Consider the following 13073-nt stretch of genomic DNA (forward strand, 5'->3'; position numbering starts at 1 on the left):
TTACAGATTAAGGGGCGGTGATATTATAATGAGATCCCTTTGCCACGTCACCAAGGGAGCGAAATCAGATGCGCTCATTTTTTCAGACTCTTGCAGAAAAAGGCTTACCAAAACAAAGTTACTGGGTTAATCTTTTTCACGTTTCCTTGGTTGGTAGATGCACCGGGGACCTGATTATAGCACTTAAAACCTGGAAAAGTCAGATTTTCATGATCTGTCACCTTTAAGTATTGTAATCTGAATGTTCTGTGGTTTGTTTCAGTCCCATTTTATACGTAGCTCACAAAACTGTGCCCTTTCCGATGGAAATCATGGTATATCAGTGTAATCCTTTTTCAGTTAAAGAGAGTGGAACCTCAAGTTAAATAATAATAATACAAATTATTATTATCATTATTATTAGGGAATCTGGACCTGCAGGGGAATGATGTTCTGGCAGTGCGTATGGTAAATCTATTTTATGTTTGCATTAAAAAAAAGAGTTTTATTTTTGATAATGTAACAAATTATATGTTGCTTGGATATATGTTGCTTAAATGAGCATCAGTTGAGAAGTTTGTTTTTTTGGCAAAATTATGTGGGTTTTTGAAAGACGTCTAACCGAAAAGTGCTCTCCAAGGCTGCATTTATTTGATCAAAATTACAGTTGAAAAACTGTAAAATTGTGACGTATTATTACAATTCAAAAGAACTGTTTTCTATTTTAATTCATTTTAAAATGTAATTGATTCTTTTGATGGCAAAGCTAAATTTTCAGCATTATTACTCCAGTCTTCAGTGTCACATCTTTTGAAACATTAGAAATATCTGTACTGTCACTTTTGATCACTTTAATGCATCCTTGCTGAAAAAAAATAAATCTAATTGACACCAAACATTTGAACACTAGTGTATATATAGACAAGTCAGACTAATTGTATGTGGCGCTGGTCAGATGTCTTGGAAAAATAATGTGGCAGACTATTAATTTTTAGTAGCTTTTTCCCATTTTTGTATATGTAAATGTTAAGTGCCTGTTTATACATTTTCACTGTGTTCAAGCTGCAAACTTCAGTCCAAAAGCCCTCAGGTCAAGAACTCATTTCAGTGTACATGGCAGGGGATACCCTCAAGCTTCAACCTTCTGCTCCATTATGAAATCATTTATTTCCCCCATTGGCCTCCTACTGCTTTTCTCTTGCATTCAGCACATTTCATGCAATCATCTTGATTGGTCTGGTTTTTTTATCAGCATTTGTATCTTTTTCTTACACCCGAGCTTTATGCTCCGAAACCATACAGTGCGTTTGAAATAGTGCCCGGTCCATTGTACAGTAGCAAGCTCTGTGCAATGGCACAGCTGTTAATTGGCAAGCCCATCGAGAAACTTCCAGTGGAGGGTCAGGGCTGCATGTTTTTACAGGCCCTCTCCCCCCTCCCTTGCTGCTCTCCGGCCCCCATCTGGTCACAGGTAGCAGATGTTTTTTATCTCGCCTGTTTCTGCACATTTTCTACACTCTGATTTAAAGCAGTCCACTTAGAATCACTAGAGCAAATTAAATCAAGGTTTCTTGTGTGAATTGAGGATATTTAATTATTCACAACTTCTGACCTCTTCACAACTCATTCTTACCCAGCCTGCAAATTAATGGACCAAAAGCAGTGTTTCAAACCATCTGTCGTCTTTTTTGTATTTTTTTTGTTTGTTTTATTGTTATTACCATTTTCCACATATAGTATAAGTATAACAGTGAAGCAATACATATATTAAATAACTGGACGTATGGAAAGAAACTGATTTTTTTTTTGTGAAAATTATACATTTTGTATAAAACTTGTCACAGTTTGTTTCATTTGGGTGCATTCTGGGATACTTTTTAGGCAATGTTTCTTTTTTTTAAATTTTAGTAATAATATATAATATATATAATATATATATGTATGTGTGTGTGTGTATGTATATATATATATATATATATATATATATATATAGATAGAATTTTTTGTGAGGAAATTACAAAATCATGTGCCTCATGAACTTTGTATTATTGTTTTAAATTTGTTTATTTTTTATATTTTCTTTTCATGTTAATTTTAGTTAAATTTGTAGCAATATTGTTGTGTATTTTTGTAATTTCTATCAGTTTTTGTTAAAATATACCTACTGTATGTAGTTTTTATTATTTTAATTTCAGTTTTAGTTATTTTGGTACATTAAGTTCAACTAAATTAAAATGAGAAATGTTGCCTTGGGAACTATTTTTAATGTAATTTTTATGAGTTTTTAGTTTTTTTTCAATTTTATTTTAAGTAACAAAAACATTTTTTGTTTGTTTTAGTTTTAATTAATTATTATAACCCTGTTTTAAGCATTTAACCATTTGTCTACATAAAAGCATTTTTAAGATCATGAGAAACAAATTGAATCCAAAATGTTGATCAAGTGTTTATCAACTACCTTGTCCTCACAAAGTGTTTTTCTTCCGACCACATTCGAACAGTTACACAAAGGAAATACAAAATGTACAACTGGGACTGTAACGAATACATGTTCTCATATCACATCCCATCTTAGGTATGAAAGCAAGACAGAAAAGTCTCTGAACGCCTACAACCTTCAAAGGAAGAGGGCAGCGGAGGGAGGCGGCCAGTGCAGAGAGGGCAAGAAGCAGATGAGCGCCGCCGAGTCTTCATTGAACAAAGCTCAAGGCGTGAAGCGCAAGGCCCCCCTCGCCAACCAGCAGGCCCTGGACAAACTCTTCTCCTCTCAGCCCTCGAGTAAGAGGAGCCCTGCCAAGCTCTCCAAACCCCTCCCGTTCAGTATTGCAACCCTCAAGCAGAGTCTTAACCTCCTCTCCTACCAGAACAGCTCAAGTGCGCAGGGCCTCAGGCTTGTAAACCGCTTGGCTTCTCACGGTGCCTGGGTCGTTTTATGCGGCAGAAAGCTCATGCTGTTGAACCCGTTTCGAGTGGAGGAGGCCTTGCTGTTTAAAAGACTTCTGGAGAATAATATACTTCCAACCGTGAGGCTGCAGACCCCTGTACAGCTGACAGATGGGTAGCCTGTCTCATTTTCTCACCTAATGATGACATTCTGAATGTGTACAATCTGGAATCTAATTGTAAAGACCGTACATGTAAAAAATGTAAACGTGGATCTGCAATTACAATATAGGATTGTTAGCTGTATTAATCCTAGTTGTATTAATCCTCTATTCTAAATTGCAATACTTAATCAACTATCTAATAATTCTTTGCATAGTAACATACACTTCCTTTCCCAGGGTACTTGGTGGGCCAGAGTACATGGATGTTCTCCTGAACATGGAGAAAGACAGTGCCTACTTCAATGGAGACATCTACTTTACTGATCCTAGGCTTGTGGCAAATGGTTTTGAGATTAAGATGATTCCAGGTAATGCTCAAAGACTTTGAAATTCATTTGAAATATTTCATTTTTTAAAAAGCATAGTTTACCCCAAAATGAAAATTCTGTCATCATTTACTACTACTTCTACTGAACACAAAAGAACATGTTTGAAAAAAATGTTGCTAAGTTTGTGAGTTTTAAGAGTGTTGATATACAGTCCATATTTTTTTATTATTAATATTATTACAATTTAAAATAACTTTTTTTTTCTTCATATTTTTAATTGTAGCATGTCATGGTTTTCACAAAAATATTAAGCAGCACAAATGTTTTCAACATAATAATGAGAAATGTCACCTGAGCTGCAAATCAGCATATTAGAATGATTTCTGAAGGATCACATAATAATGTCACCTGAGCTGCAAATCAGCATATTAGAATGATTTCTGAAGGATCATGTGAAACTGAAGACTGAAGTAATGCTGCTGAAAATTCAGATTTGCCAAAATAAATTGCATTTTAAAATACATAAAAATAGAAAACGGTTTTACATTTGAAATTGTCAAATAAATACAGCCTTACATAAAAGACTTCTTTTAAAAACATTTAACAAATCTTAACCATTCCTTTTAAGCTTTTCACCAGTAATATTCCAAATATATCCTCTTTTAGTCAAAATATCTTCTTTTATGTTCCATTTAATTAGTGATAGACTGAAATATTGTACACTGTTTGGCCAGATGTTTGATAAACAGTTTCAGTTTCCCATTTTGCAAGTTTTAGATAAATATTCTGAAACATAAGTGGTAATTTCAGCAATTTCGTGCGAATCCAGTTTGCTGTCAATAAATCATATTATGTAAATATTGGCATTATATCAGCTCAACTTCTACTCCAATATTCAAAACAATCTGCTCCCCCATGCAAAGCATACAAATTTACATTTAATACATATTACATTTATAAATCATAACTGTTTTTTAAATAAAACTCTAAAAAGAGAGTCATAATCATGTAAAAAAACAATGTTTTTCGACATTACACAACCCAATTGTTTTATTTGATTTGGACTCACGGTCTGTTTGGGTGCTTTGGAGTCTGTCACCAAATTGTCTGCATTTCACTTTTCCATTACATATGCATCCCTGGACTTGTGCAATTTGCATAAGGTCTCGTTTTAAATGGAGTGAACTACTTCTTTATAGGCATTGGAAAATATCATTCAACTTCCAATATATGATGATGATAATGCTTAGTTTGTAGTTTTTAATAACTTTTAATATCTGCTGTTACCTTAGAGACGTTAATTCCTGCTGCGTCGAGTGATGAAGTCATTGTTTATACAAATTGCTTAAGTGGAAAGCGCTGTGTCAGCACTTTTTTTCCCCTACACAGCTCGGTGTGGGCACATGTATAATATGAAATTGTTTTAAAAAGAGGGGGCTTGATTCTAAGGGATCGGTCCACTTCCTGTATGGGTTTTTGAGATGGTCATTAAGTGCGTTTGCTTGAGTTTGCTCCTCATGATCATCATGTGCTGTGTAGTGGGAGAGATTCTGAAATACTTCTACACATGGTTTGTTTTTTCTTTGCCAGGTTTCTCTTGAGAAAATGTGCCTTTATTAATTCAAGGGTCATGCTGTTTAACGGTCTCTAGGATTGGCCAATTTGATTTAACAAAGGTTGGACCCACTGGACATCATTAATGCCACAGTTCACAAATTGTTTTGAAATGTCAAATATAACGGCTTGAATAACAGGATTACAGGCAATTATTTCTGACAGAATTGCTTATGTCTGATTAGTGAAGAATGAAAGTAATGTGTTTGCTTTAAATGTTTTCTTGTGCGTTTTTCAGATGCCTTCTGATATTATAAAACATCTCTGTTAGGTTACTGCAGGGGTTTCTAGTGTCAGTGTGCCAGTAGTACATAATTGTTACCTCACTTTCTGAAAACATTGTTTTAAACCTATTGTAAAAAGAATATTAATGCAACCACTTATTATTTAGTGTATTTTTAAGTAAGCAATATAATAGCCACTTGAGCCACTTCGACCATGTTTAAAATATAACACAGCGACAAAGGCCTTATTGATTTCTTACAGTGCTTATCCCAAAATTCTTCAATTCACAAACTTAGTTTTTCGGGTTTTTTTTTAATGCATTTATTGAATAAAAACAGTACAGATTTATAAAATCAGACCTTTATGGGTTTCCAGACTTTTATATATAACATTAATATACACTACCATTCAAAAGTTTGGTTTCTTATGCTCACCAAGGCTGTATTGATTTGTACAATAATATTGTGAAATATTGTTACAGCTTAAAATAATTGTTTTCTTTTAAAATATATTTTATCAATTTATTGTTATATTTTATGGCATACATACATAACACATTACATTTAGTTGTATTATTTTTAACTAATTTATTCCTGTAATGGCTGTCTCCAGTCTTCAGTGTCGCATTATGCTTCAGAAATCATTTTACTGTGCTAATTTGTTGCTTAAGAAACAATTCTTCTTATTAACATTTGTGCTGCTTAATATTTTTGTGGAAACTGTGATGCATTTTATCCAAGATTCTTTGAAGAATAGAAAGTACAAAAGAACAGAAGTGATTTGAAATGGAAATCTATTGTAACATTATAAATGTCTTTACTCTCACTTTTGATTGATTTAACACGTCCTTGCTGAGTAAAACTTAATTTCTTAAAAAAAAAAAAATCTTACTGAACCTAAACTTCTGAATGGTAGTATAAATAAAACTTACAAAGTAATAAACATAATATTACTCTTTCAATGACATTTTTGGAAATGTGATGTCATTCAAACAACCAATACTGTCACTCGATCATTTTATTGCATCCTTGCTGAATAAAAGTGTTAGTTTTAAAGGGGTCATATGATGTTGCTAAAAAGAACATTATTTTGTGTATTTGGTGTAAGGTAGTGCATATGTATGTTTAAAAGAAATAAACTCATTTATATGCATAAATGCACATGCTCTACTGTGATGGTGTCATGCGCGCTTAAAGAAAAAGTGCTTTTCAATACATTTTCTCTAAAAGGTTACTTTTCCATTAATCTGTCCCTTTAATTTGATATGAAAAGTCAAGCAGAAGCAATCAAATATTTAATATCCGACTCTGGGTAAAAAAATAGATAACTGATGAATAGTTATATATTGTGCAAACACTTTTCCAGGTTTAGAATCAGCTTATTTTATAATGTTGTCCTCTCTATAAGAATGCTGCCATCTTAGTCCTCATTTGACCTTATTTTGCCTGTTGTTATGGAATGCACTTAAGACTTCCCCCTCAGCCCTGTTCCTGTAAAGTGTGGTGTTGGCACTGGTAAGGGTCATCATGGCTGAAGCTGGCTCGCTGCCTGAGCTTTTGCCAGCATGGTGGATTTGCACTAAAGTGTGGTGCTGTGGAGAAAGATTGCCCTTTACAAAAGGGAATAGTTTCTGAGCCAACTTCCAGGGATTTGGCAAAAACATGCACCAGATTTCTAGCCCTTTCAAAACCCCAAAGTATTAAACTTTGGCACAAAACTTGCCCCGCACCGTTTGTCCTACCAATATGAATGATACCTCAAATTGTTCAGCTTGTTGAGAAGAAGTGGCCTATTATATTTGCAAATGATCAAATTTACACCTGGCAGATAATAAAATGGCTGGGGAAAAATCATAAAGACTTGCAGTGTTGTTATGAACTAAAACTAAACTATTACAATGGTTTTTGTCAATTGAAATGAAGCTTAAAAAATGAAAATAAACTAAAAATACAATGCAAAGAATGGATAAAACTTAAAAATGACAGATGCTGCATTGGCAACTAACTAAAATAAGTTGAAGTACTAAAATTACTAAAACTAAGCTGAAAACAATAAGGCTACAGTAAATAGAAATATTAAAAATATAAAATAAAATATAAAAAAGAGAAAAGCACAAAATTACTGAAACTTAAAACTTAAAAATATTCAAATATTAAACAACAACAACTATAATAATCATAATAATAATAAAATGTAAGCTTGCTAAATGTCTATTTATTTATTTAACTAACTAATTAATTAACTAACTAACTAGCTAACTACTACTGTTTACAAAACGGTAAATTCAAAAGCAATTTATGGTGAAAAATTTACCATGGCCTTTGCCCAAATACTATAGTTAATAAAATTGTTACTAAAACCATAATAAATGAATAAGGTATAAAATTTTGAAATATTAAAAATATAAAATAAAATATAAAAAAGGCAAAAGCACAAAATTACTGAAACTTAAAAATAAAAAATATTCAAATATTAAACAACAACAACTATAATAATAATAATAATAAAATGTAAGCTTGCTAAATGTCTATTTATTTATTTAACTAATTAACTAATTAACTAACTAGCTAACTACTACTGTTTACAAAACGGTAAATTCAAAAGCAATTTATGGTGAAAAATTTACCATGGCCTTTGCCCAAATACTATAGTTAATCAAATTGTTACTAAAACCATAATAAATGAATAAGGTATAAAATTTAGAAATATTAAAAATATAAAATAAAATATAAAAAAGACAAAAGCACAAAATTACTGAAACTTAAAAATTTAAAATATTCAAATATTAAACAACAACAACTATAATAATAATAATAATAAAATGTAAGCTTGCTAAATGTCTATTTATTTATTTATTTATTTAACTAATTAACTAATTAACTAACTAGCTAACTACTACTGTTTACAAAACGGTAAATTCAAAAGCAATTTATGGTGAAAAATTTACCATGGCCTTTGCCCAAATACTATAGTTAATCAAATTGTTACTAAAACCATAATAAATGAATAAGGTATAAAATTTAGAAATATAAAAAATATAAAATAAAATATAAAAAAGACAAAAGCACAAAATTACTGAAACTTAAAAATGTAAAATATTCAAATATTAAACAACAACTATAATAATAATAATAAAATGTAAGCTTGCTAAATGTCTATTTATTTATTTAGCTAACTAACTAATTAACTAACTAACTAGCCTAACTACTACTGTTTACAAAATGGTAAATTCAAAAGCAATTCAAAAGAACTATCATTCTACTTCTATTTCTTTCTGCTGTATCTATCATTCTACTATTTGAAGAAAAAACAACAACTTCATTTTAGTGTAGAGACTGCTGAATTTGGCCTGTAAACAGAATTATGTGAAAAATACTACAATACTGTAATAGTATACTAGTATACTACATAGTATACTATAATAGTATATAATTAATACTACAATAACACTGACGTGAAGGTCGTTAATTTGACTTGGCCTATAGTAAGAAACCACCTAACAACTCCTCAAAACACCCTAGCAACCACTTAGCAATGCCCTGGTGAAATAAATAATACAAATTTAGTACTTGCAATGAGAGACTCTCTTTTGGAGTGTTTAGTCAATATGTATCGTTTTGACAATAATATAATTTTGTAAGCATGGCAAGTCAGATTCGGAATGGCAGCATCTCGTTTTAAAGTGCATGGGGAAGGAGAAAATGTTTTGTCTGCGCTACCTTGATGACCTTTCCATACATTTCACCTCTTCATTGAGATGCATCTAGGGAAAAGCAATCATCTTTAAATCATCTGTTGAAAACCTCCTCCACCTTGGTTTTTCTTTCCAGTCCACAAAGACATGGTAATAGCGTAATTTGGTGCGATGCCCGCCTGACTTGGTTTCCAACCAGCGTGTAAATCACAATATTTATTTATTATTTTTTCCTGGAGAATGTTGTACTTGGAGTTTATTAATCCTTGCTTGTTGCTTATCTTGGCCAGGTTCCTCGTCTTCTGAGAGGCATGTTGAAGTGACGGGCATGGCCGACTGCATGCCTTTCTTCGGGATAGGAGACCTGAGGGAGATTCTGCAGGCTATAAAGGTCCGGGATGCAAAAACCGTGGAGCAATGTAGACCTCTCAAAGTCTCAAACTACCTAGAGGTGAGAGATGCTCCTTGGGGCATACTTTTTAATGATCCATTTTTAAAGGGTTAGTTCACCCAAAAATGAAAATTAGCCTGTGTTGTACTTGCCCTCAAGCCATCCTAGGTGTAACTGTCCAATCGGAGTTATATTAAAAATCGTCCTGGCTCTTCTAAGCTTTATCATTGTAGTGGGCGGGTGTTTCTGTTTAACAGTCCAAAACACGTTAAATACAGCACGCACATCCATAATAAAACGTGCCGCAGACGCCTCCGGCGGGTGAATGAAGGCCTCCTATAGCGAATCCATGCGTTTTTGTCAAAAAAATATCCATATTTCAAACGTAATAAACACTTTTCTATCACTTCCACTTTCTGTCATACGCAGAAGCAGTTCCGGCGGATGACGTAGGACGTCAGCGTTGCGTGATTAGTGACGAATGCGGAGAGAGAACAAAACAAAATGCCGGTCATGAATTAGAAGCACAAAATTAGTATTTGTAAAGAAAAATGTCAGAGGATTTCGATATAAGCCAAGAGGAAACTTCCTAAAACAAACTCGTGAGACTAGCATATCTCAGAGGCGCACGCGCGACGTATACGTCCTACATCATCCGCCAGAACGCTTCCGCATACGACAGTCAGCAGAAGTGAGAGAAAATGTTTATTACGTTTGAAATATGGATATTTTTCTTACAAAAACACATGGATTCGCTACAGGAGGCCTTTGATGCATCTAGGGAAAAGCAATCATCTTTAAATCATCTGTTGAAAACCTCCTCCACCTTGGTTTTTCTTTCCAGTCCACAAAGACATGGTAATAGCGTAATTTGGTGCGATGCCCGCCTGACTTGGTTTCCAACCAGCGTGTAAATCACAATATTTATTTATTATTTTTTCCTGGAGAATGTTGTACTTGGAGTTTATTAATCCTTGCTTGTTGCTTATCTTGGCCAGGTTCCTCGTCTTCTGAGAGGCATGTTGAAGTGACGGGCATGGCCGACTGCATGCCTTTCTTCGGGATAGGAGACCTGAGGGAGATTCTGCAGGCTATAAAGGTCCGGGATGCAAAAACCGTGGAGCAATGTAGACCTCTCAAAGTCTCAAACTACCTAGAGGTGAGAGATGCTCCTTGGGGCATACTTTTTAATGATCCATTTTTAAAGGGTTAGTTCACCCAAAAATGAAAATTAGCCTGTGTTGTACTTGCCCTCAAGCCATCCTAGGTGTAACTGTCCAATCGGAGTTATATTAAAAATCGTCCTGGCTCTTCTAAGCTTTATCATTGTAGTGGGCGGGTGTTTCTGTTTAACAGTCCAAAACACGTTAAATACAGCACGCACATCCATAATAAAACGTGCCGCAGACGCCTCCGGCGGGTGAATGAAGGCCTCCTATAGCGAATCCATGCGTTTTTGTCAAAAAAATATCCATATTTCAAACGTAATAAACACTTTTCTATCACTTCCACTTTCTGTCATACGCAGAAGCAGTTCCGGCGGATGACGTAGGACGTCAGCGTTGCGTGATTAGTGACGAATGCGGCGAGAGAACAAAACAAAATGCCGGTCATGAATTAGAAGCACAAAATTAGTATTTGTAAAGAAAAATGTCAGAGGATTTCGATATAAGCCAAGAGGAAACTTCCTAAAACAAACTCGTGAGACTAGCATATCTCAGAGGCGCACGCGCGACGTATACGTCCTACATCATCCGCCAGAACGCTTCCGCATACGACAGTCAGCAGAAGTGAGAGAAAATGTTTATTACGTTTGAAATATGGATATTTTTCTTACAAAAACACATGGATTCGCTACAGGAGGCCTTTGTTCACCCCCCCCCGGAGCAAGGGGAGGCACTTTTTTTAGTCTGAAAGAAGAAAGTCATATACACCTAGGATGGCTTGCGGTTGAGTAAAACGCAGGCTAATTTTCATTTTTGGGTGAACTAACCCTTTAATTTGCCATCACAGTATCAAAATACAGTATGAGCACATTTGGAGAGTTTCAAAGAAAAAGAGTTTACCCAAAAATGACAATTTGCTGAAAATGTACTCACCCTCGGGCCATCCGAGATGATTTTGTTTCTTCATCGAAACAGATTTGGAGAAATTTAGCATTAAATTACTGGCTCACCAATGGATCCTCTGCAGTGAATGGGTGCCGTCAGAATGAGAGTCCAAACAGCTGATAAAAGCATCACAAGTAATCCACACACCTCCAGTCAATCAATGAAAATCTTGTGAAGTGAAAAGCTGCATGTCTGTAAGAAACAAATTCATCACTAAGACATTTTTAACTTCACTTTTGCTTCTGGCTAAAATATAAGTCCTCTATCCATAATATTGCTTTCTACAGTAAAAAAAAGTTCGGGAGAATCGGGAGAGAAAAATGCCCAGATGAAGAACCTTTAACACGCAAAAACAATTTGAAACAGTTCTAAACAAACATGGATTTTGTTGTGAGAGGCCAACAGGTGATAGACTTTTTCACCAGTGAAAGCGTTATTATGGAATATAGACTTGTATTATGATGGGAAGCAAGTTAAAACGCTAAAACAAAGGCTTGTATTTTTACTCCACAAGATGTTAATTGATGAACACAGGTCATGGATTATTGTGATGTTTTTATCAACTATCTGGACACTCATTCTGACGGCACCCATTCATTATGTGCAAATTTTAATTTTAATATTAGACACGAGTTAGTACTTTTTAGCTGCCTTTTTGCTTTAAAAACTCTCTTTCCCCCACTTTTTCTTTCAGAGTGAAGCTGTGAGACTAGCTAGACAGTTACCACTGAACCTCACCAGAGCTGATGTTACAAACACGCTTTGCCGAATGAAACAGGAACTTGAAGAGGAGAGTCAGGCCTGCATTCACAGACGACCATTTTTTCACGATCTGGTTACTGTTCCTGAAACTGAGCAGGATGCTTTGCAAATCATGTCTAATTCTTGCTAAGGATTTCAAGGACTTTGTATAAGAACACATTTTTTCACACTAACATTTATTGTACCATATACTAGTATGAAAGTTGTCATTTGGAATAATAAATGTTTGCCTTGTTGAATTACGATTTTTCATTCATGAGTTGAGATATAAATACGTGATTCTGATTCTGAGTGTTTAATCAAAATGCATATGTATTACGTAGGTGGTTTCAACCCAGAATGTCGTGCAAGATCTATGCACACGCATTGACATTTTATCTTTCATAATACCATATGCAAATAAAATAACTGTAATTATAATGTATTAAAATTGCTGCTTCAGTCCAGATCTGACAGCGCTGGGTCATGAATGATCTTAATTTTTATGAGCGATTTTATGAGGGCAAAAAAGTTTTGAATATCAATTATGACACATTTTGAAACCACTTTTCAGTGATGTTTTGCTTTTCTGTCTTAATTTATTGTGGGAAAATTGTTTTGCCATTACTGGTAATGAAGGAAAGGGCAAGCACTCGACTTTAAAAGTTTGCCTTGTTGACTTCTAATTAGAAAAGAAAACAAGCCAGAACTACTGACCCCACAGCAGATGCCAGTGAACCACAAAATTGAATGCAGTGTGGTTGTAAATTCACTCTCCCCCAAAAATCAGCACCTTAAATACTGATCATGAAAGTCGGCGCTAGGGGCCCATAAAGCCAAAAGGGATGGACTCTGGGGTTTGCCGAAAAGTGTGCAGTCACAGTCAGGGACCTCCAATTACCCGCTGAAAATAAGGCTCAGATGCTGTGAAGTTTTAACAGT

The 13073-nt window shown here is 34.4% G+C and overlaps 1 protein-coding gene across 2 annotated transcripts in view; it reads left to right on the forward strand.

The window, feature by feature from the left end:
- The window catches only part of pms1 (PMS1 homolog 1, mismatch repair system component), a 27225-nt gene extending 14610 nt beyond the window's left edge, over positions 1 to 12615 (forward strand). The window contains exons 10-13 of one of the 2 annotated variants that reach the window (XM_016449951.1): positions 2555 to 3037; positions 3264 to 3394; positions 9179 to 9339; positions 12085 to 12611. In XM_016449951.1, coding sequence (XP_016305437.1) covers positions 2555 to 3037; positions 3264 to 3394; positions 9179 to 9339; positions 12085 to 12282 — 973 coding nt within the window. In that variant the 3' untranslated portion in view covers positions 12283 to 12611. Of the gene's footprint in view, positions 1 to 2554; positions 3038 to 3263; positions 3395 to 9178; positions 9340 to 12084 lie in introns of both variants that reach the window. The other variant, XM_016449952.1, reaches the window with a different exon arrangement.
- The last annotated feature ends 458 nt before the right edge of the window (positions 12616 to 13073 follow it).

Source organism: Sinocyclocheilus anshuiensis, unplaced genomic scaffold, assembly GCF_001515605.1.
Source record: "Sinocyclocheilus anshuiensis isolate Anshui unplaced genomic scaffold, SAMN03320099.WGS_v1.1 scaffold627, whole genome shotgun sequence".
Lineage (NCBI taxonomy): Eukaryota > Metazoa > Chordata > Actinopteri > Cypriniformes > Cyprinidae > Sinocyclocheilus > Sinocyclocheilus anshuiensis.